Here is a 24,622-nt window from a genome sequence, read left to right on the forward strand (position 1 = left end):
TCCCTGTGACATGCAGTGCTGTTTAGCATTTTACCCACAGAAGAACTTTCAGATTTGAATTTCTTTCAAAATTAGAGTCAATCCTGTCAAACCCTGCTTCTGTTTTATCAACAGTTCCGTAGTTTATGGAATATTCTAAATCGTTTGTTGTCAATCAACAGTGTTCACAGCATCTTCACCAGGAGTAGTTTCCATCTCAAGAAACCACTTTCTTTGCTGATCCATAAGAAGCAACTCCTTGCCCATTAAAGCTTTGTCTTGAGATTGCAGCAATTCAGTCACATCTGCGGGCTCCACTTCTAATTCTAGTTCTCTTGCTATTTCCACCACATCTGCAGTTGTGTCCTCAACTCAAGCCTTGAACCCTTGTGGGAAAAGACTTGTTGCCAGAGCAGTCAGAATACACGAAACATTGGAGTTTGCTGTTTTACATGGGGGTGGTTAGTAGCACCCCAAAACAATCTGATGTTACTATGTAACATCAAAGATCCCTAATCATAGACCACTGGAACAGATATAATAGTATTTAAAAAGTTCAAAATATTGTGAGAATTATCAAAATGTGACAGAGACACAAAGTGAGTATATGCTGTCAGAAAAAAAGAACTGATAGACTTGCTAACCCAGGGTTGCCACGAGCCTTCAATTTATTAAAAAAAAAAAAAAAACCGCAGTAAAATGAGGTGTGGGTGAATAACAAGAAAACTGAGGTTTGCAGACATCATACAGCTAGCTAGTAACAGCTCGGATTCAAAACACCTCTGACTTTAAAACCACTCATTTTATTTATTTTATTTTGAGGCAGGGTCTCGCTCTGTCGCCCAGGCTGGAATGCAGTGGCACGATCACAGCTCACGGCAGCCTCGACCTCCTGGGCCCAAGCGATTCTCCCGCCTCAGCCTCAGACAGCAAGTGGGATACCAAGTTCCCACTTCATCTGCCGCAGGGCTGGGCCGCGCCAAGACCACGTGGCCAGTGGGCGCAGGGCGGTGGGCGGCAGTGCGCAGGCGCGCACCTGCTGCTGTGGCTGGGGCCCAGAGCCCGTCCCTCCCTTGCTCGCTCCTTCCTTCCCGCCACCCCTCCACCGCCTTCCCCCTCCTCCCTCCTCTCGCCACCTCCAGGCCCCGCCCCGGCCCTGCCGCCCTATCTCCTCCCTGCAGTCGCTCCGGGGCTGCACGGGTGTTCTGCGTGTTGCTGCGTCATCGCCAGTGGCCGGTTTGAATGAGACTCTCGTCGCACCGAAGCCGCCGCCACCACCGCGCCTCCGCCTCGGCCGCCGCCGCAGCTGCTTCTGGTCTCTGTCTCTTCGCCGCCCTTGTCAGGCCCAGCCCTCCTGCGTCGCCGCCTCCCGCCGCGCCCCGCCATGCCGCTCTACTCCGGTGAGCCCCGTCCTGGCCTCGCGCGCAGCACACTGGGCTGGCGCTAGGCCTCCGCGTAGGCCTGGCCTGCATTGGCGGGCGCCGGGCATGGGCCGGGAGGGGTCGGGTTGGGGTGCGCGGGGCCGGCGGTGCGGAGACAACCCTGGCACCTACCCCTCTCCGGGCTGGGTTGGAGCCCTGCGTGGCAGGGGAGCGCCGTTCGCCGATGGATGGGGGAGTGGAGATGGGGAAGCTTCTCAAAGTCGTGACTCTGCAGAATAGTTTCTGACGCTCCTCTGGTGTGCGGTGAAAGTGTGGGTGTGTCCTGAGGCGCTGGGCACCAGGCTGGAGGTGCAGGGCGATTCCTTTGGGCTTCTCAGTGGTCGCCATGGAAGGGAGCGGGGAAGAACAGGAGGGAAGGAGGGACCCGGGATGGAAGGTGAGCCTTCATCCTTCTTGGGGTTGTCAAGCGGCGTTCGCCGCCCTTCGTCGCCCTTCGCACTTCTCTTGTCCCTTGCCTTTGTTCGACGGCCCCTTTGGTACCAGTTTTAGTTTTGTCCCGAGGCAGATTGTAAACCTTTTTGCTTCGTTTTCGTTTCATCAGACGTTGCATTGGATTTCTGTATCCGAAACATGGTGTGAGCTTTCAGAAGTAGATGAATACGCATATCCCCGGGGTGTCATTTCTTGGTTGGCGTTTGACAAGGGCTTGTGTTTTTTGCTTGCTGACAGTCCAAGGTACTGGCCAGGGATCACTTTTACTTAGAGAATGGACCTTGTTGCTCCTTAGCCTTATTCAAAATGGCACCTAAAATATGTGTGGTGTCTCCAGTTGGCTGTAGATGTGTGATTCATTGACCATCCCTATTTATTCTGTCACAGTTCCTTAATTGAAGATTCAGCATTTACAAAGCATGATACGAATAAGAGTATTGTTTGATCTCAAGGTGGATTCTTGATGGTCTAGAATCTTGAATCGTCTTCTTAATGATTGCCCAACCCCTTTCTAAAGCCATAACAACAGTAGAATGACTCTTGAAATATTCTAATACTTAAACACACCAGTAGGTTCACACACATAAAACCTCTATGTTTCCTCAAAAAATGCCAGCGCTGACCAAAGTTTCTTCTTTAAAATTTGAGCTTTATTTTAAATATTTAATCAGATCTTTTCCTCATCCCTCAAATGAGGGAAAGGTCCCTTCCTTTGACCTCTCCATATTGATAATCTGTATTTTGAGGGTCAGCAAAAAGCTCTATATTAAAATGGAGAGAACATTTTAAGTACTATTTCATAAGATTTAGTAGAAAATTATGTAGGTTTGGCGCAGTGGCTCACGCCTGTAATCCCAGCTCTTTGGGAGGCCCGAGGCGGGCGGATCACTTGAAGTCAGGAGTTCGAGACCAGCCTGGCCAACATGTTGAAACCCCGTCTCTACTAAAAATACAAACATTAGCCGGGAGTGGTGGCGGGCACCTGTAATCCCAGCTACTTCGGAGGCTGAGGCAGGAGAATCGCTTGAAACCGTGAGGCAGAGGTTGTAGTGAGCCAAGATCACACCATTGCACTTCAGCCTGGGTGAAAAAAAGCGAAACTGCATCTCGAGAAAAGAAAAGAAAAAAATTACATATCTAGATTATTAAATGGTTAAGGATAAGTGCAATTAAAAATTAAAACCAGGGGCCATGGTGTGTGCCTCTAATCCCAGCTACTCGGGAAGCTGAGTTGGGAGGATCACTTGAGCCAAGGAGTTAGAGGGTGCTGTGATCTGTGATCACGCCACTGCACTCCAGCCTGGGTGACAGAGCAAGACCCCCGTCTCTAAAAATAAACACACACCTGTGCCTCTTACAGAGTTAGGGTTTTGTATATATTGCTTTGTTTTAATCTTCAACATAATCCTGTGATACTGGTGTAATTCCTCTTGTAAGCATAAGCAAAAGTTTTAAGTAACTTGCTCATAGCAATAGTGCAGTAAATTTCAGGTAGTTTCCTCTCCTTCTAGTACTGTTTTGGTTTAATCCTGTAGCATCTTTAGCTTGTACTATCGTAATATGCTTCTAGTTTATTTCAGTGATTACAGTGTGCCCTCTTCAAGCCCGATTTCTCTGCTTCTGCAAGAAAAAAACCAGACTAAAGTGACCTTTATGACAGCCTTTCAGGAATTACACATTGCCTGCAATATAAAGCTTTTATGTGTTTTATTTTATTTTATTTTTTATTGTTTGAGACTGAGTTTTGCTCTTGTTGCCCATTGTGGAGTGCAATGGCGCAATCTTGGCTCGCTGCAACTTCCACCTCCTGGTTTCAAGCAATTCTCCTGCCTCAGCCTCGCGAGTAGCTGGAATTACAGGTGCCTGCCACCATGCCTAGCTAATTTTTGTATTTTTAGTAGAAACAAGGTTTCACTGTATTGGCCAGGCTGGTCTCGAACCCCTGACCTCAGATGATCCACTCGCCTCAGCCTCCCAAAGTGCTGGGATTACAGGCATGAGCCACCGTGCCTGGCCTCTTTATGTGTGTTTAAGGATGACTTATCTTCCATAACTTGATCCTTAGCCAGCTTCCAGTTTCATCTACTGCTGCTTTCACTTTTCTCTGGTAATTAATTACTTACGTCTTAGAACATACCATGTTGCTTTATGCTATGGAATGTTTTCCTTCTTTTCTGGGAATACTTCTGTTCTCTCCTAGTCTCTAACACTTAATCTTTTCTTTGAGATTCAAAATTGATAGTGATAACTCAGAAGTTAATACTTCATCCAGGGAATCCTTCCTCATTTATGAAGCATTCCGCTTTGTTGCTGTAGCCTTTATAATACTTATATTGTTAATTACTCCCCCCCACCCCACCCCATTAGGCTGTAAGTTTATGGAGAGTCTTCCCAATGTTTTGTACCGGGCTTGTCATTAAATGAATGCTCAACATATTCATTGAACTGATGATAGAATTGGGATTTGGTGTCTAGATGAGGTTTTCAAATTCTGATTTCAGGAGTTAGAAAGCAGTTAACAGTTGTGAGATTCTTATTTTTGAAAAGTTAGAAAGTTTTCAGTGGAACCAATATGTATCTTTGGGTTTTAAAAAATATATTTCAAAAGTTAGCTATGTTATGAGGCTGATTGAAATTTTTTATTTTGGTAAAATATATGTAATAAAGTTTACCATTTTAATGGTTTTTACATGTACAGTTCTATAGCATTAAGTATATTCACACTGTTTTACAACTATTACCTTCATCCACATCCTCTGGCAAACACCATTCTCTTTTTGTGTGTATGCATTTGACCACTTTAGGTATCTCATATAACCGGAATCATCCATGTTGTAGCATGTGTAAGAGTTCCTTTCCTTTTTAAGGTTGAATAATATTGCATTGTGTGTATATACCACATTTTCTTTGTCCATTAATCTGTTGACGGACACTTGAGTTGCTCCCACTTTTTTGGCTGTTGTGAATAATGCTGCTGTAGGCATGGGTGTACAAGTATCTGTTTGAGTCCTTGCTTTCCGATCTTCAGGGTATACCCAGAAATGAAATTGCTGGATCATATGGTAATTCTATGTTTACTTTTATTCCCACCAGAAGTGTACAAGTGTTCCAGTTTTTCCACATCTTTGCTGACACTTGTTACTTTCTATTAAATTTTAAAAAGAATAGCCATTCTAATGGCTGTGAAGTGGGATTTCTATATATTTTTAAATGCGTTAGATATGTCTTTGGATTTTTTCTTAATCGAGCACCTCTTGTTCAGAAATGACGCTTTTCAATTCTCCCACATTTCTTATGACTCAGAATCTGTATTCCTTAAGTTGTTCTAGATGTGCTTTATTCTCCCAGGAATTTTTTTTCTTCTCTTAAACTAACCTTTTTCTCTCTCTTCTTTTCCAATGCTGTGTGCTGATATGAATGATTCTTCAATTCAACACATTGTGGGGGCTGCAAAACATCATTTTGGGAAATGTTTCAGTATGATCATATTGTTGGAGTAGGATTCAGAAGACTTGGGAGTTTATTAACCAATTTTTTTTGACATTAGCAAATCAATCTACTTCTCTGAAGTCTCAGTTTCTTTTTTTTTTTTTGAAACTGGAGTCTCACCCTGTGGCCCAGGCTGGAGTGCAGTGGCGCGATCTTGGCTCACTGTAACCTCCACCTCCTGGGTTCAAGCGATTCTCCTGCCTCAGCCTCGCCAGTAGCTGGAATTACAGGTGTCCACCACCATGCCCGGGTAATTTTTGTATTTTTATTAGAGACAAGCTGGTCTCGAACTCCTGACCTTGTGATCTGCCCGCCTCAGCCTCCCAAAGTACTGGGATTACAGGCGTGAGCCACCACTCCCAGCCCGCTGAAGTCTCACTTTCTTTCTTTCTTTTTTTTTTTTTTTTTTTGAGACGGAGTCTCGCTGTGTCGCCCAGGCTGGAGTACAGTGGCGAGATCTCGGCTCACTGCAAGCTCTGCCTCCCGGATTCACGCCATTCTCCCGCCTCAGCCTCCGAGTAGCTGAGACTACAGGCGCCCGCCACCTCGCCCGGCTAGTTTTTTGTATTTTTAGTAGAGACGGGGTTTCACCGTGTTAACCAGGATGGTCTCGATCTCCTGACCTCGTGATCCACCCGCCTCGGCCTCCCAAAGTGCTGGGATTACAGGCTTGAGCCACCGCGCCCGGCCTCAGTTTCTTTAACTATGAAATGAGAAGTTAGGTTTGATCCAGTGAAATTTTGTTCAGCATCTACTGCATGCATGTTGCTCTGGATTAGGTAGGCATTATGGGCATAGAAAGATGAATGACAAGGCCGGGCGCGGTGGCTCAAGCCTGTAATCCCAGCACTTTGGGAGGCCGAGGCGGGCGGATCACGAGGTCAGGAGATCGAGACCATCCTGGCTAACATGGTGAAACCCCGTCTCTACTAAAAAAATACAAAAAAAAAACTAGCCGGGCGAGGTGGCGGGCGCCTGTAGTCCCAGCTACTTGGGAGGCTGAGGCAGGAGAATGGCGTAAACCCGGGAGGCGGAGCTTGCAGTGAGCTGAGATCCGGCCACTGCACTCCAGCCTGGGCGACAGAGCGAGACTCCGTCTCAAAAAAAAAAAAAGAAAGATGAATGACATACTTTGACTCTTGATAACTGTCTAATTGGTGATCTTCTAAGGGTCTGTAATTTTTTTCTTGTTATTTTTTAATTTAAAAAATTGTGATTTTGTTTGCAGTTACTGTAAAATGGGGAAAGGAGAAATTTGAAGGTGTAGAATTGAATACTGATGAACCTCCAATGGTGTTCAAGGCTCAGCTGTTTGCGTTGACTGGAGTCCAGCCTGCCAGACAGAAAGTTATGGTGAAAGGAGGAACTCTAAAGGTAAAATATAGTCCAGATTTTCATCACGTTACTATTATTGTATACTTTTTGAAAAATAACACTGGAAAATGTATTTAATTTTAATGTAGCATTTGAAGTGCTTTTTTATATGATGAGAATATGTCATCTATGGGGTTTAAACTGTCTTATGCATGTTAGAGTAAGGGAGAAACATTGTAGCCGTTTCACAACACTATACTGTATTATAAAAACATCCTTTTAAAACTCTTTTTACTTTTATTTATTTTTAACTTTTAGGTTCTGAGATACATGTGCAGGTTTGTTATATAGGTAAACCTGTTTTGCAGGGTTTTGATATACAGATTTCATCACCTGGGTACTAAGCATAGTACCTGACAGGTAGTTGTTTTTTTTTTTTTTAAGATCCTCTTCCTCCTCCCACTCTCTACCCCTCAAGTAAGCTCCAGTGTCTGTTGTTCCTCTCTGTGTGTCTATGTGTTCTCATTATTTAGCTCCCACTTAAAATTAGAACATGCGGTTTGCTTTTCTGTTCCTGCATTAGTTTACTAAGGAACTAACAGGTAATGATCTCCAGCTCCATCCATGTTGCTGCAAAGGACATGACTTTGTTCTAAAAGCATCATTTAAATTTTATTTTAAAATGTATTGTATTACCAGATACCTCTGTGGGTCAGAAGAGTGGAACACTTTACAGTTACCTGTATTGTGTGAATTTTTTTTCCTATGAGGATGTATTAAAAGTATTAGTTTTATTTTGTTTAGACTAAAATGAAATCAATTAATATTTCCTTAGTAATTTTCTGTGATGAGGTTGGAAAATTTTATCTCAGCTTAAAGATATGGAACAATACAGATAGGTTTGTTTTCTTTAAAAAACTATTACAGAATGTAATTTTGTACATGCATTTGTATGTTGAAATTCAAAGCACTTCAGCATTTTTACCAAAGCCCTGGTTCTGGAAAAGTGCTCGTTTTTTTTTTTATTTTTTGCCTTTATTGCATCCTTCCCATTAATTAAGAGCCCTTTTTTTTCTTTTTTTTTTTCTTTTTTTTTTTTTTTTTTTTGAGGCAGAGTCTCGTCGCCCGGGCTGGAGTGCGGTGGCCTGATCTCAGCTTACTGCAAGCTCCGCCTCCCGGATTTTTACGCCATTCTCCTGCCTCAGCCTCCCGAGTAGCTGGGACTACAGGCGCCTGCCACCTCGCCCGGCTAGTTTTTGTATTTTTAGTAGAGACGAGGTTTCACCATGTTAGCCAGGATGGTCTCGATCTCCTGACCTCGTGATCCGCCCGTCTCGGCCTCCCAAAGTGCTGGGATTACAGGCTTGAGCCACCGCGCCCGGCCCTTTTTCTTTTTTTTTGAGACGAGTCTTGCTCTGTTGCCCACGCTGGAGTGCAGTGGCACTGTCTTGGCTCACTGCAACCTCTGCCTCCTGGGTTCAAGCGATTCTCATGCCTCAGCCTCCTGAGTAGCTGAGATTACAGGTGTCCACCACCATGCCCGGCTAATTTTTGTATTTTTAGTAGAGATGGGGTTTCACCATGTTGGCCAGTCTGGTCTTGAACTCCTGACCTCAAGTGATCTGCCCACCTCGGCCTCCCAGAGTGCTGGGATTACAGGTGTGAGCCACCGCACCTGGTCCCCTTTTTTCGTAACAGTAATTGTTACCTAACTCCTACCTGGAGATGGGAGGAAAAAAATTCTGTTTAAAAAGAGAATAAACCTAATTTTTTTCTTTACTTCCTTTGGAATGATTACAGTGACCACAGTTAAGAATCCATCCTTGCCAGCATCACTGATGAAGGACTGAAGAAAAGACAAGAAGATATTATTATTATTATTATTATTATTATTATTATTATTTTTGAGGTTGTCACTCAGGTGCTGGAGTGCAGTGGCGCCATCTCAACTCATTACAACCACCGCCTCCTGGGCTCAAGTGATTGTCCTGCCTCAGTCTCCCGAATAGCTGGGATTACAGGTCACTGCCACCACCCCTGGCTAATGTTTGTATTTTTGGTAGAGACAGTGTTTCACCATGTTGGCGATGGTCTCCTGACCTCAAGTGATCTGCCCACCTCGCGCCTCCTGAAGTGCTGGGATTACAGGCGTGAGCCACCACACCCGGCCTCTGTTGTTTTTAGTAATATAAGTATAGTTTTAAAAAATACTTTCTTCAAGAGTTAGATAAAATGCTAAAGATCTATAGTTAACTTTAAAGATAAAGACTGGCTAGCCCCTCAGGGCAGTAAAACACATGTTAGAGGAAAATAACTTTGTTTACCTCTGAAGGTATAGTATGAACCTTTGGCCTTTAGTGAACTTCATAGCCTAATTCATGCTGAACACTGTACTAGTGGTATGTTGTCAGGAGTTATAGAAGTATGCAAATTAAATGAAACTGTGACTGCTAATAGTTACCATTTATTGAGTACTTTTTCTGTGTCAGGCTTTTATTATATTTTCTTTTATTCTCAACTATATGTTATCCGTATCTTATAAATGAGGAAATTTTATAAATGAATGTCAAAGAGGTTTAAGTAACATAGTAAGGCACCAAATGAGCTTATGATTTATAAATCAAGCAGATCTGTGTTCCATTCCCAGCTTTGTGTGACCTTGGGTGAGTGATCTTAGAGGGCATTTATAGTTATCATTCGTTATCTTTAGCAGTCATAGTCCTTAAATTGAGAAGGGTCTGTAGGAAGTTACTGTTCCATTTTAAAGCAGATAGAGGATATAATTAGTGGCACCAATGAAGGGTAGACAAGCATATTGAATACCCAATACCTTCTGTAAAAGGGAGTAATATGGAATCGACTTTATCCTATGAGGGGAAAGGCCTAGCTGCATTAAGTTAAAATATTACTCTGGACTAATCATGCATTTAAAAAAATATATTGATCTTTATTCAACATATTGAAGGGATAGTATTTAATTGCTTTATAGACGTGAAATTTAGCACTTGAGAAACATTTGTGGTTATGCAAGTATTAGTAAGATTTAGTTTGCCCTGGGTAGTCTGGTTTATTCTAGCATTTGTATTCTTCTGAGTCTCCTGGTTTTGATGGTAAATTATAGAGTCACCTTAATTACATTAACTCTTCATTCTTGCCGATTAAGCTAGTTATTTATTAGCTCTGCTGGTTCCAAACACCCAAAAAATAGGATCTATCATCTGTCATTAGTCAAGTGTATTTTAGTACTTGCTAAAAGTATTTTTTTTATACTTATGTGTTTTTTAGTATTTGCCTTTTATATTGTGTTACCTTATGCAGTTGAAGCAAATTATTTGAAACCCTGGCTTTAGGACCGCTTGTGTTTAAAGAAATTTTTTTTTTTTTGAGATGGAGCCTTGCTCTGTTGCCCAGGCTGGAGTGCAGTGGTGAGATCTCGGCTCATTGTAAGCTCTGCCTCCTGGGTTCAAGCAGTTATCTTGCCTCAGCCTCCCGAGTAGTTGGAATTACAGGTGTGCACCACCATGCCCAGCTACTTTTTGTATTTTTAGTAGAGATGGAGTTTCTCTATATTGGTCAGGCTGGTTTCGAACTCCTGACCACAGTTGATCCGCCTGCCTTGGCCTCCCAAAGTACTGGGATTACAGGTGTGAGCCACCGTGCCTGGCCAAAAAAATTTTTTTATTGCTGTAATTTTAAATAAATTCTGCATACAGGATAAATTTTATTCTGTTTTGAAGTAGATTAAAATAAATTGATTATTAGATTATGTTCTGCTTGTACAGAAGTGGTTAAATGTTTTTTGTTTGTCTTTGAAACAGGATGATGATTGGGGAAACATCAAAATAAAAAATGTAAGTATTATCTTATGAATATTTATTATAATGCAGTAACCTCATTATGATACCAAAATAAATTCCAGATGACTTTTTTTCACATGTATATCCAGTTGTTCCAGCACTATCTGTTGAAAATACTTGCCTTTTCCCATTGACTTGTGTTGGGCTCTTTCTTGAAAACTAGTTACAGGTTTATTTTTGGTTTTTGTTTCATTGATCTAGTAGATAGAGTTACACTAGTACCAAATGGTTTTGATTACTAAAGCTTTATAATAAAAGTCTTGAAAAAAATTGGCTGGGTGTGGTGATGCACACCTGTAATCCTAGCTACTCGGGAGGCTGAGGCAGGAGAATCACTTGAACCTGGGAGGCGGAGATTGCAGTGAGCCGAGATCACGCCACTGCACTCCAGCCTGGCAACGGAGCGAGACTGTCTCCAAAAAAAAGAGTCTTGAAATAAGGTAGTATACGTTCTTATGCTCTGCAGCTTTCTCCTCTTTGAGATTTTGTTTGAGATTACATTGAATCTGTAGCTCAATTTGGGGAGAATAAACATCTTAACAATATTGTGTATTAAAATCCTTGAATATGATGTACTTCCTTATTTGTTTGGGTCTCTGTTTTCTCTTAGCAGTGTTGTAGTTTTTAAATATAGAGATTTTGCATGAGTGTTTATTTTGGGCGGGGGGGACAGGGCCTCACTGTTGCGTATGCTGGAGCACAGTGGCATGGTCATGGCTTGCTGCAGCTTCAAACTCCCAGGCTCAAGCGTTCCTTCCATCTCAACCTTCTGAGTAGCTGGGACCACAGGTGTGTGTTACCATGCCCAGTTAATTAATTCATTTTCATTGTTTTTTGTAGAGATGGGGGTGTCACTATGTTTCCCAGGCTGGTCTTAAACTCCAGGGCTCAAGTGATCTTCCTGCCTTGGCCTCCCAGAGTGCTGGGATTAACAGGTGTGAGTCACTGTGCCCAGCCCTTGCATGACTTCTCTTAAATTATTGGAACTTAACATTTGTTCACTGCTTAAAATGATACTAAAAAATTGTTTCCAGCGTTCATGGCTAGAATGTAAAAATACAATTGATTTTTCTTTTTTGTTTCTTTTTGAGACAGAGTCTCACTCTTGTTGCCCAGGCTGGAGTACAATGGTGCGATCTTGGCTCCCTGCAACCTCTGCCTCCCGGGTTAAAGCAATTCTCCCTCAGCTGGGATTACAAGCACCCACCACCATGCCCGGCTAATTTTTGTATTTTTAGTAGAGATGGAGTTTCACCATGTTGGCCAGGCTGGTCTCAAACTCGTGACCTCAGGTGATCCGCCCACCTTGGCCTCCCAAAGTGCTAGGATTACAGGCGTGAGCCACTGCGCCCGGCCAAAATACAATTGATTTTTCTAAGTTTATTTTCATTCTGGGTTCTTGTAAGCAATTCACTTACTCATTCCAGTTGTGTTTTGGGCAGATTCCATTGGGTTTTCTGTGTACGTAAACATGTTATCAGCAAATAATGACAGTTTTACTTCTCCCTTTTCAATATTCATGACTTTCGGTTTTCTTAAATTTTATTGACATGTAATTGATAAATAGATGACTTCTTTTATTTATTTTTTTTGAGACAAAGTCTTGCTTTGTCGCCCAGGCTGAGGTGCAGTGGTGTGATCTTGGCTCACTGCATTATCTGCCTCCCTCAGTTTATGTGATTCTCCTGCCTCAGCCTCCCGAATTGCTGGGATTACAGACACCTACCACCATGCCCGGCTAATTTTTGTGTTTTGGTTTCGCCATGTTGGCCAGGCTGGTCTCGAACTTCTGACCTCAAGTGATCCGCGTGCCTTGATCTCCGTGGCCAGGCTTTGTCCTACTTTTTGATAGGATTTCTAATACAGTGTTAATAGAAAGTGATAAGAGTGGCTGAGGGTGGTGGCTCACGCCTGTCATCCCAGCACTTTGGGAGGCCGAGGTGGGTGGATCACGAGGTCAGGAGATCGAGACCATCCTGGCTAACATGGTGAAAACCTGTCTCTACTAAAAAAAAAAAAAATACAAAACAATTAGCCAGGCGTGGTGGTGGGCGCCTGTAGTCCCAGCTACTCAGGAGGCTGAGGCAGGAGAATGGCGTGAACCAGGAGGTGGAGCTTGCAGTGAGCCGAGATCGTGCCACTGCACTCCAGCCTGGGCAACAGAGCGAGACTCCATCTCAAGAAAAAAAAAGTGATGAGAGTGGACATCTTGGCTGGGTGTAGTAGCTCAAGCCTGTAATCCCAGCACTTTGGGAGGCCAAGGAGGGTGGATCACTTAAGGTCAGGAGTTCGAGACCAGCCTGGCCAACGTGGTGAAACCCCGTCTCTACTAAAAATACAAAAATTAGCCGAGCGTCATGGTGCGCGCCTATAGTCTCAGCTAGTCAGGAGGCTGAGGTAGGAGAATTGCTTGGCCTCAGGAGGCGGAGGTTGCAGTCAGCTGAGATCACACCACTGCACTCCAGCCTGGGCAACATAGCGAGACTCCACCTCAAAAAAACAAAAAAAAGGAACAAAATGAATGGACATCTTATCTTACTCTAGTTCACTACAGCTTAAAATTATGAAAGATTGTTAAATTTTGTTAAGTGCTTTTTCTGTTTGTTAAAATGATTGATTTTTTTTCTTTTGGTAATGTGATTATTCTCATTGATTTTTAACTTAAACCTTGCATTTCTGGGATGTGCAGTTCTCAGATTTCTTGATTTTGTTATCCTTTTGCTCTCTTAAATATTATGATTGACCCCAGAGTTTCATATAAAGGCACACCTTATTCTTTGTGCTTCACAGATAATTGTGATTTTTATAAATTGAAGGTTTGTGGCCACCTTGCATCGGGCAAGTTTTTAGACATCATTTTTCCAGCAGCCTATGTTCACTTCATGTCTCTTTGTCACATTTTGGTGATTCTTGCAATATTTGAAACATTTTCATTACTCTCACGTCAAGTATGTTGATCTTTGATGTTACTTTTGTAATTGTTTTGGGGTGTCATGAATCACACCTGTGAGACGGCAAACTTAATCGGTAAATGTGTGTTCTGACAGCCTCACTGACCCACAATTCCCTCTTCCCTCTCCTCAGGCTTCCCTATTCCCTGAGACAAGACAGTATTGAAATTAGGCCAGTTAATAACCCTGTAATGGCCTCTAAGTGTTCAAGAGAAAGGAAGAGTTTCATGTTTCTTACTTTCCACAGAAAGCTAGAAATGATTAAGCTTAGAGAGGAAGGCCTGTGTAAAGCCAGGTTAGGCCAAAAGCTAGGCATTTTGCACCAGTTAACCAAGTTGTGAATACAAAGGTCCAGGTTTCAAGGGAAATTTATAATTTAAAAGATAAAGTTCTTGAAGTGTTACTGCAATGAGCACACAAGTGACAAAGCAAAGCAGCGTTATTGCTGATGTGAAGAAAGTTTAAGTGGTGTGGATAGAAGATCAAACTAGCCACATTTCCTTAATTAAGTCAAAGCCTAACCAGAGGAAGACCCTAATTCTCTTTAATTCTGTGAAGGCTGAGAGAGGTGAGGAAGCTACATTATCCTCATCAGACTAACACAGGAACAGAAAACTGAACACCGCATGTTGTCACTTATCAGTGGGAGCTGAACAATGAGAATACATGGACACGGAGGAGAACAGCACACACTGGGGCCTGTCAGGCAGTGGGATGTGGGAAGAGCATCAGGATAAATAGCTAATGCATGCTGGGCTTAATACCTAGGTTGATAGGTACGGCAAACTGCTATGACACGTTTACCTGTGTAACTTGGACATCCTGGACATGTACCCAGAAACTTAAAAAAAAAAATGTATGTGTTTATATATATATATATATGTATGATATAATTTGAAGCTAGCAGAAGTTGGTTCACGACGTTTAAAGAAAGAAGCAATCTCTGTAACATAAAAATGCAAGGTGAAGCAGTAAGTGCTGATGGAGAAGCTGCAGTAAGTTATCCAGAAGATCTAGCTAAGATTGCTGATGAAGGTGGCTACACTATACAACAGATTTTCAATGTGGATGCAACAGCCTGATATTGGAAAAAGATGCCGTCTAAGCCTTTCATAGCTAGAGAGGAGAAGTCAGTGCCTGGGTTCAAAGGCCAGCCTGACTGTCTTGTTAGAGTCTAATGCAGCTGGTGACTTTAAGTTGAAGCCAGTGCTCATTTACCATTCCACAAACCGTGGATCTCTTTAAGAATGATGCTAAATCTACTCTGCTTGTGCTCTGTATATGGAACAACAAAGCCCAGATGCCAGTACATCTGTTTACAGTATGGAGTAGTGAATATTTTAAGGTCACCATTGAGACTTACTGCTCAGAAAGATTCCTTTCAAAATATTAGTGCTCATTGACAATGCATCTAGTCACTCAAGAGCTTTGAGAGAGAGAAACGAGATGAATGTTGTTTTCATGTCTGCTAACGCAACAACTATTCTGCAGCCCATGCATCAGGGAGTAATTTCTACTTTCAAATCTTATTATTTAAGAGATACATTTTGTAAGGCTAAAGTTTCCCTATAAAGTTATTTCTCCATGAATCTGGGCAAAATCAAAAACTTTCTAGAAAGGATTCACCATTCTTGATGCCATTAGGAACATTCATGGAAGGAAGTTAAAATGTCAGTATTACCAGGAGTTTGAAAGAAGCTGATTCTAACCCTTGTGGATGACTTTGAGGAGTTCAAAACTTGAGTTGAGGATATAACTGCCCATGTGGTGGAAATAGGAAGAAAACTATTTCTTCCTACAAGTGGCCAGGCACGGTGGCTCACTCCTATAATCCCAGCACTTTGAGAGTCGGGATAGGAGGAGAGCTTCAGGCTGGGAGTTCGAGACCATCCTGGGCAACACAGTGAGACCCTGTCTTTACAAAAAATAAAATTAGTTGGGCATGATGGTATATAGCTGTAGTCCTAACTACTCTGGAGACGGAGGCAGTAGGATCGCTTAAGCTTAGGAGTTTGAGGTTACAGTGATCTATGATTGTGACACTATACTCCAATCTGAGTGACAGAGCAAGACCCTGTGTCTAAAAAACAAGAATAAAAAAATGGAGTTTGAAATTGTGACTGAATTGCCACAATCTCATGATACAACTTGAACAGTTGAGGAGGTAACTTATGGATGGGCAAAGAAAGTAATTTATTGAGATAGACTCCACTCCTCGTGAAGAAGCTGTGAATGTTGTTGAAATGACAACAAAGGATTTAAAATATTACACGGGCTTACTTGATAAAGCAGCAGCAGGAATTGAGAGGATTGACTCCAGTTTTGAAAGAAGTCCTACTGTGGATAAAATGCTGTTAAACAGCACCTCAGGCTACAGAGAACTCTTTCATGAAGGAAGTCAGTGTGGCAGGTTTTGTCGTCTCATTTTAGGCAGTTACCCAGGATTCAGGAAGCAGTGCTGTCCTCAGTCAGGAGCCATCAACTTGGAAACAAGACCCCCTGCCCTGCAAGGAGATGATTAGCTGAAGGCTCGGATGATTGTCAGCTTTTTTTTTTTTTAAGCAATAAATTATTTTAAAATTAAGATGTGTGCATTCTTTTTTAGACATAATGCTTTTGCATACTTTACAGACTGATGTAAACATGACGTTTGTATGCACTGGGGAAAAATTTTTGTGTGACTTGCTTTATTGTGAGATTTGCTTTCTCATGCTCTGGAACCCAAACTGCAATATCAAGGTATCCCTGTGTTTTAATTTATGTAATACTGTTTTGTTGGATAAAAGGTAATTTTATCAAAGTCAGTTTGTCACATTTTTTAGTGATTTGAACTATATTGTAAGAAATCTTCGCCTGTGTCAAGTTTACAAGATTTTTTTTCCCTGTTTTATTTTAAAACTTAATAAGTTTTAGCTGTTACATTTAGATGTCTTTTTTTTTTTTTTTTGAGATGGAGTCTTGCTCTGTTGCCCAGGCTAGAGTGCGGTGGCACGATCTCGGCTCACTGCAAGCTCCGCTTCCTGGTTCACGCCATTCTCCTGCCTCAGCCTCCCAAGTAGCTGGGACTACAGGCGCCCGCCACCACACCTGGCTAATTTTTTGTAGTTTTAGTAGAGATGGGGTTTCACCATGTTAGCCAGGATGGTCTCGAACTCCTGACCTCGTGATCTGCCCACCTTGGCCTCCCAAAGTGCTGGAATTACAGGAGTGAGCCACCATGCCCGGCTTATATTGTCTGCTTTTTTTTTTTTTTTTTGAGACTTGTTGCCCAGGCTGGAGTGCAATGGCGTTATCTCGGCTCACTGCAACCTCTGCCTCCCAGGTTCAAGCAATTTTCCTGCCTCAGCCTCCCGAGTAGCTGGGATTACAGGTGTGCACCATCACACCCAGCTAATTGTTTGTATTTTTTTTAGTAGAGATGTGGTTTCTCCATGTTGGTCAGGCTGGTCTCGAACTCCCGACCTCAGGTGGTCCGCCCGCCTCAGCCTCCCAAAGTGCTGGGATTAGAAGTGTGAGCCACCGCACCTGACCTATTGTCTGTTTTGAGTAAATTCTTGTGTTTGCTGTTAAGCAATGGTTGAGGTCATTTTTTCACATGAATATTTAGTTTAGTGAGCAACATTTGTTGAAAAGACTATTCTTTTCCGTTCTTCCTCAGTACCTTTGTTGAAAATCAGTTGACCATAAACATATGGGTTTACTTCTGGATTCTGTTTTCTTCCATTGATTTGTATATGTACCTTTACACCGGTACCCACTCCCTGCTGTTTTGATTCTTCAGGCCTTGAAATCAGGTTGTCTTAAGTTTTCCACTTGTTTTTCTTTTTTAAAGTTATGTTGGCTATTCTGGGATCTTTGTATGTCTATTGCATATTTTTAGATTCAGCTTGTCATTTTCTCCATAAGAGCCTGCTGTGATTTTTATTGGAATTGCATTGAATGTGTATGTCAGTCTGAGACATCTCAGTATTGAGTCTTCTAATTCACAAACATGGTAAACCTTTCCTTTATTTAGATCTTAACATTTCTCACAACAATGTTCAATGTTGGGACTTACACATATTGTTAAGTATTTCATGGTTTTTTTTTTTTTTTTTTTTGAGACAGTCTCTCTCTGACGCCCAGGCTGGAGGGCAGTGGCGTGATCTCAGCTCACTGCAGACTCCGCCTCCTGGGTTCAAGTGATTCTCTTTCCTTAGCTTCCTAAGTAGCTGGGATTACAGGCACCCGCCACCACGCCTGACTAATTTTTGTATTTTTAGTAGAGACAGGGTTTTACCATGTTGGCCAGGCTGGTCTCAAACTCCTGATCCGCCCGCCTCAGCTTCCACAAGTGCTGGGATTATAGGCGTAAGCCACTGCACCCGGCTTATTTCGTGGTTTTTAATGTTATCATAAGTGGTACTTTTTTTTTTTTTAAGACGAGGTCTTGCTTTGTCGCATGGGCTGGAGTGCAGTGGCTCATAGCTCACTGTGGCCTTGAATTCTTGGGCTCAAGGGGTCCTCCCACCTCACTCTCCTGAGTAACTGGGACTACAGGCATGCGCCATTGTGCTTGGCTAAGTTTTTGTTTTTGTTTTTGAGACAGAGTCCTACTCTGTTGCCCAGGCTGAAGTGCAGTGACATGATCATGGCTCACTGTAGCCTCTGCCTCCCCAGGTTCAAGCAGTTCTCGTGTCTCAGCCTCCTAAGTAGCTGGGACTACAGGATTGTGCCATTATGCCAGGGTAATTTTTGTGTTTTTAGTAGAGATGGGGTTTTGCCATGTTGACCAGGCTGGTCTCGAACTCCTAGCCTCAAGTAATCCTCCTGCCTTGGCCTCCAAAGTGCTGGGATTACAAGTGTGGGCCACTGCACCCAGCTGTGGTATTTTTGAAATGTCATTTTCCAATTGCTTGCTAGTATATAAAAATAAAGTTAATTTTTATAATTGACTTTATATGCTGTGACTTTATTTCATGTATTAATTTCTTGGGATATTGTAGGTATACATGTCGTCTTCAAATAAGGACAATTTTATTTCTTCCTTTTTAATCTTTGTGCATTTTGTTTCTCTTTTTTTTCTTTATTGCAATGCTTAAGACTTCAAACAGTGCTTAGTAGAAGTGGTTGATAGTGGACATCATTGCCTTTTTCCTGACCTTAGGGGAAAAGCCTCCAGTCGTGGCTGGAGGTAGTTTATAGATGCTCATCATCAGGTTCAGGAACTCTGTTTCTAGTTTCCTGAGAGGTTTTGTCGTGAATGGAAGTTGAATTTTGTCATTTTGTTAAATGCCTTTTCTATATCATTTCTTCCTCTCATTTAATCCATTAATGTAAACTACACCGACTTCTGAGTATTAAACAGAACTTATATTCTTGGGATAAACCCCACTTGTACATTACGTATTGCTAGATTCTATTTGCTTATCTTTTGTTAAGGTTTTTAGTGTCTCTTAAGAGATAATGGTTTATAGTTTTCTTGTGTTCTTTTTTAATCTGGTTTTGCTATCAATGTAATGTTGGTCTTATACAATGAGTTAGGAAGCGTCCCCTCTTTTATGAGTTTGTATTTTTTCTTTTTTATTTCTGCTGCCACTCCACTGGGGTTTTTTTTTCTTTAAATGTTGCCTAAAATTCTCTAGTGAAGCCTAGATTCACTAAAATTCTCTTGTGAAGGCTAGTTCACTAGACTTCGTCTGGGTTTGGAGTTTTCTTTGTAGGAAGACTTTAAGAATTTAGCGTCTTTGGTAAATGTAGGACTATTTTTATTATGTTTTCTTTCATATCAGCTTGATAATCAGTATTTTTGAAGAAATTGGTTCATTTAAGTTGTTGAATTGATTGTCATACTCTAATGTTATTATCCTTTAATTCTAGAATGTGTAGTGCCGTTTTCCTCTCTAGTATGGGCAAATTATGATTTGTCTGTTTCCTTTATCATCAAGCCAGAGTTTTATCACTTTCATTGATTGTTTCCCCAACAAAAAAAAATCTTTAGCCTGTTCATTTATTACTTTGTTAATTTTTTCACTTTGCTAATTTTTTCTCTTTGCTTTCTTTCTACTTTGGTTTTATTTTTTTTTAATTTTAAAATTTTAATTTTAATTTTGAATTTTTATATAATCATATTTTGTTGAATGAAATGCTGAAACCCAGGCAAATGGTAGTGACTTTTTTTTGTTTGTTTTAGAAATGGGATCTTGCTATGTTGCTTAGGCTGGCCTTGAGCTGCTCAGCAGTCTTCCCATCTTAGCCTTCCGATTACCTTGGACTGCAGGTGTGCACCACCATACATGGCTTGGTTTTAATTTTTACCTTTTCTTTTTTTGAGACAGGGTCTCGCTCTGTTGCCCGGACTGGAGTGCAGTGGCTCAATCTTGGCTCACTACAAGCTCCGCCTCCTGGGTTTACGTGATTCTCCTGCCTCAGCTTCACAAGTAGCTGGGACTACAGGTGCCCGCCACCATGCCCGGCTAATTTTTTGTATTTTTAGTAGGGATGGGGTTTCACCATGTTAGCCAGGATGGTCTCGATCTCCTGACCTTGTGATCCGCCCGTCTCGGCCTCCCACAGTGCTGGGATTACAGGCGTGAGCCACCACGCCCAGCCTATTTTTACTTTTTCTAGCTTAAGGTAGAAGCTTACCTAGTTCTTTAATTTTAAGCCTTTTTTTTTTTTTTTAATCTCTTTTGCCCATTTTTGTCATATGTATTTGCTTTTTCTTATAGATTTGCTTTTTTGAGTGCTTAGTATATATGGTGTAGTTTTTCCCCTAGTTTATTGTTTTCAAATGTTTTATAGACATTTTTATAGTTACATCAGTCTTTTTAATATTTATGTCAATTTTAGAAAATCTTCCAACAATGCATGAGTTTTTGGATTCACTTGCATTCTTTTATGAATATTAATTTTTTTACATTTAAATCTTTACCTTTAATTCATTATGGTTGTGGTATGGTATGAAGTGGAGAGCTGATAGTATGTTTTTTCTAAATTATACAGTTTTTCTCAATGTTTTTCATTATATAATCCCTTTTCCCAGTAATTTTTAAGGGCATTGTTTTAGTCTCTATTCTTTTTCAGAAATTTCTTAGCTATTATCATGGGTATAAATTTGCTGCATGAATGAATCATTTTGCAAGGTTTTGTAAAGGAATTTCATTAAGTTTATATAACTGTAATTGCATTTTTATAGTAATTTTTCAAGTACAGAACTTGTCATGTCTTTCAATTTATTTAGGTTCTTTTTTTCTATCCTTAAGTAAAACTTTATTGTCTTAGTAAAGTATTACATTTTTCTTGTTATGTTTATTCTTAGATATATGTTGGCATTTCTTCTATTGTGTTTTCCAACTGGTTATTGCTAGTATATTCTTTAAATAGTTGGCTCCTGAGACAGTTGTCTTTGGAAAAAGATTCTTGGCCTGGTAGGGTGGCTTATACCTGCAATCCCAGCACTTTGGGAGATGGGGGGATCACTTGAGGCCAGAAGTTTGAGGCTACAGTGACCTGTAATTGTGCCACTGCACTCCTGCCTGGGTGACAGAGTGAGTCCCTGTCTCTAAAAAAAAAAAAAAAAAAAAAAAAAAAATTCTGTAGTGATGGCTTAGTACTGCTTTACTGCTTTGCAATGATCTTATAAGATGTCTGTGTAGAAATAAAAGGTGATAGAATAAAGGTCTTTAGATTTAATTGTAGGTATTCTTAACTGAATTTGTTGGCCTTACTAATTTCCTAATTTTAATCATCATCTGGATATTTTTAGTCTTCTGGCTATCATTTTTCCCTCCCTGTTTTTTTTTTTTTTTTTAAAACCTCCACTTCTGGTCCTACCTTTTTCTTTGTCTCATGTGTTCATGCCTTCCAATTAAGATATTGAGTAAGAGAGTAAGGTGTTGTTCCTATTTTAAGGTTATGAGCTTTACAATGACAGTGTCTTCCTTGTCCTTCTATTGATTGTATGGAGTGTTTGCATATGTATTCAATAAAAGTATTTACTTAGATTAATGTGTAGAATTATATAATTGGATATTTTGGACAAATTTACTCTGTATTTGGTTTGATATTTTTCAGTAATGGAGAATTTAATGCTCTAAAAATATTTGTTTTTAAATGTAAGCAATCACTACAGTTACACAATAGACACTCACAGAAAGAATTTTATTAGTGTTTGTTTGTTTTGTTTTTTGAGACAGGGTCTCACTCTGTCACCTAGGCTGGAATGCAAGTGGTGAGATCACAGCTCACCGCAGCCTCAACCTCCCAGGCTCCAGTGATCCTCCCACCTTAGCCCCCAAGTAGCTGGGATTACAGGCATGCACCCCTATACCCAGCTAATATTGATATTTTTTGTAGAGATGGGGTTTCGCCATGTTGCCCAGGCTAGTCTTGAACGGGACTCAAACTGTCCACCAGCCGCGGCCTCCCAAAGTGCTAAGATTACAGGCATGAGCCACTATGCCTGGTCTGAATTTTATTAGTTGTTAGTTTGTTATGGGGAGAGGTGATGCCATTAAATGTTAATAATCATTTGAAAAACTCCCTCTGCTACAATATTCTAAACATTATTAGGTGTTTTTATGGCAATATTTGTTTTTTCCTTCAGCTTTATTCAGGTACAATTTATATAGAGTAAAATTCACCTGTGTTTGATGTACAGTTTGATGACTTTGGGCAATTCTGTATTGTCATGTAACCACCACCACAATCGCGATTTAGAAGTTTCATCACTAAAAAGTTTCTTTACACCTTTGCCTTGGCCTCAAACAGCCACCCCAGGGCTTTTTACTTGTTTTAAACAATGCAGTGATTTTTTAGTAGTGTATTTACAGAGTTGTGCAGCCTTCACCACAATCTAATTTTAGAACGTTTCTATTACCCCAGAAAGAAACTTGTACCATTTAAAGCCACTCCCTCTTCCCACCTCCAGTCCTAGGCAGTAACTAATCTACTTTCTGTAGATTTACTTTTTTTGGCAAATAGAATTATGTAATATGTGTTCTTTTGTGCCTGGCTTCTTTTGTTTGACATAAACATTACCAACTTTTAAGGATTTTCATGAAATAACTTTTTTTAAAAACAGGGAATGACTCTACTAATGATGGGGTCAGCAGATGCTCTTCCAGAAGAACCCTCAGCCAAAACTGTCTTCGTAGAAGACATGACAGAAGAACAGTTAGCATCTGCTGTAAGACACGCCAGATTTTATATGTTTGATACTACTTTTTGAAGGACCATTATTACAGTGTCTTTCAGAAAGTAGTATCTAAATGTCTTGAAGACTTAATCATTAATACCAAGATGGATGTTTTTATCTGTAAATAAGAGTTTTATTATTTTTAGTTAGATTAAGGGAGTCCTGTGGTTAAATAATGCACAGTTAGGGGTTTTTTTTGTATTGTACACCTTACTACTGGTTTTCAGACTTCCAAGTGAATTTATTTAGGCTTAACTTATATATATTTAGCTAATATCTGTAATAAATATGTTTCTGGCAGATAGTACTATATAAGTGTTTACTATTTATGAGAAAACAGGGTCAAAGAGTAGTTTAAATGCTGGGATATTTAAATTTTTTAAATCCTTCATGTGGAAAATATATACATTTTATCCTGAATTTAAATGCAAAATCAGTTTAGAAACTGGCCAACACATGTGTCAAATTTTTTTTTTTAACACCTTGCATTTATTTAGTGCCATTCATTCATTTTCTTGTTTTTTTTTTTTTTTTTTTCCCTTGAGATGGGGTCTTGCTCTATCACCCTGGCTGTTGTGCAGTGGTATGATCGTAGCTCACTGTAACCTCAACTTCCTGAGCTCAAGTGATCCTCCCACCTCAGCCTCCTGAGTAGTGAATATTGTAGGCGTGCACCACCATGCCCAGCAAATTAAAAAAAATTTTTTTTTTTTTTTTGGTAGAGACAGGGTCTTGCTGTGTTGCCTAGGATGACCTTGAACTTCTGACCTCAAGCTATCCTTCCACCTCAGCCTTCCAAAGTGCTGGGATTACAGGCGTGAGCCACTGTACCCAACCTGTTATTTTGCTTTTTGTTTTGAAGTGTTTCTATGCATGTTTTGCCTGTTCTCTTCTCCTGATAAACCTGCCAAGAAGGCAAGACTAGTATGATTATTCTCTTATTTTTAAGAAGGAAACTAAAACATAATATGATGGCCAGCATGATCCAAGTAAACATTTTTTTGGGGGGGAAATAAAACTGTTTCTTTAGAGTGAAGGCAGAATATAAATTGGTAGAAGCTAGTAAATGGTACTTGATTCAAAATGAGAATTTTAGTGATTTATATATGTCATGTCATTTTGTAAAAATGGTTTAATGATTTAATCCTTTTTTTTTTTTTTTTTTTTTAACTAGATGGAGTTACCATGTGGATTGACAAACCTTGGTAACACTTGTTACATGAATGCCACAGTTCAGTGTATTCGTTCTGTGCCTGAACTCAAAGATGCCCTTAAAAGGTAAGACTGCAGTCTTTTTTGGGTAAGGGATATTCACATTTGGGTGAGTAGTATTGTTTTGTTTTGTTTTCTTTAGCATCTTAATGAGATATAATTAATTTCTTATACAATTCACCATTTTAAAATGTTTAATGATTTTTACAGTATTCACAAGTTTGTGCAACCATCACCACAATCAATTTTAGGACATTTTCCGCCTCCTCCAAAAGAAGTGCCATACTCACTGGCAGTCACTAGTTATACCCTTTCACCCACCTCTAGCCCTAGCCAAACATTAATCTACTTTCTGTCATAGATTTGCTAATTCTGGGCATTTCATATAAATTGAATCATAGAATATGTGGTTTTTTGGTGACTGACTTCTTTCATTTAGCATGTTTCTGTGGTTCATTCATGTTATAGCATATATAATACCTCATTCCTATTTTATGGCTGAATAATACTTCATTTTATGTATATATCACATTTTATTTATCCATTCATTTTGTTGATGGAAATTTGGATTGTTTCTCCTTTTTGGCTGTTATAAGTAATACTGCTGTGAACGTTCATGTTTTTTGTGTAGATGAACGTTTTCATAATAGTAACTACGTTTAGCGTTTTGAGGAACTGCCACGATAATTTTCCAAATCAACAGTACTGTTTTACATTCTCACCAGCAATGTGAGAAGATTGCCAATATTTTCTGTCTTTTTTTTTTTT

The 24,622-nt window shown here is 40.4% G+C and overlaps 1 protein-coding gene across 4 annotated transcripts in view; it reads left to right on the forward strand.

Annotated features, from left to right (window-relative positions):
• Positions 1-1,045: 1,045 nt before the first annotated feature.
• The window catches only part of USP14 (ubiquitin specific peptidase 14), a 58,183-nt gene continuing 34,606 nt past the window's right edge, over positions 1,046-24,622 (forward strand). For 2 of the 4 annotated variants that reach the window (XM_023228547.2, XM_023228546.1), the window contains exons 1-5: positions 1,046-1,379; positions 6,571-6,716; positions 10,475-10,507; positions 22,529-22,633; positions 23,817-23,920. In XM_023228547.2, coding sequence (XP_023084315.1) covers positions 1,364-1,379; positions 6,571-6,716; positions 10,475-10,507; positions 22,529-22,633; positions 23,817-23,920 — 404 coding nt within the window. In that variant the 5' untranslated portion in view covers positions 1,046-1,363. Of the gene's footprint in view, positions 1,380-1,682; positions 1,798-6,570; positions 6,717-10,474; positions 10,508-22,528; positions 22,634-23,816; positions 23,921-24,622 lie in introns of those variants that run through there. The other 2 variants (XM_023228548.1, XM_023228549.1) reach the window with 2 other exon arrangements.

Source organism: Piliocolobus tephrosceles, chromosome 18 (genome assembly GCF_002776525.5).
Source record: "Piliocolobus tephrosceles isolate RC106 chromosome 18, ASM277652v3, whole genome shotgun sequence".
NCBI classification, from domain to species: Eukaryota; Metazoa; Chordata; class Mammalia; order Primates; family Cercopithecidae; genus Piliocolobus; species Piliocolobus tephrosceles.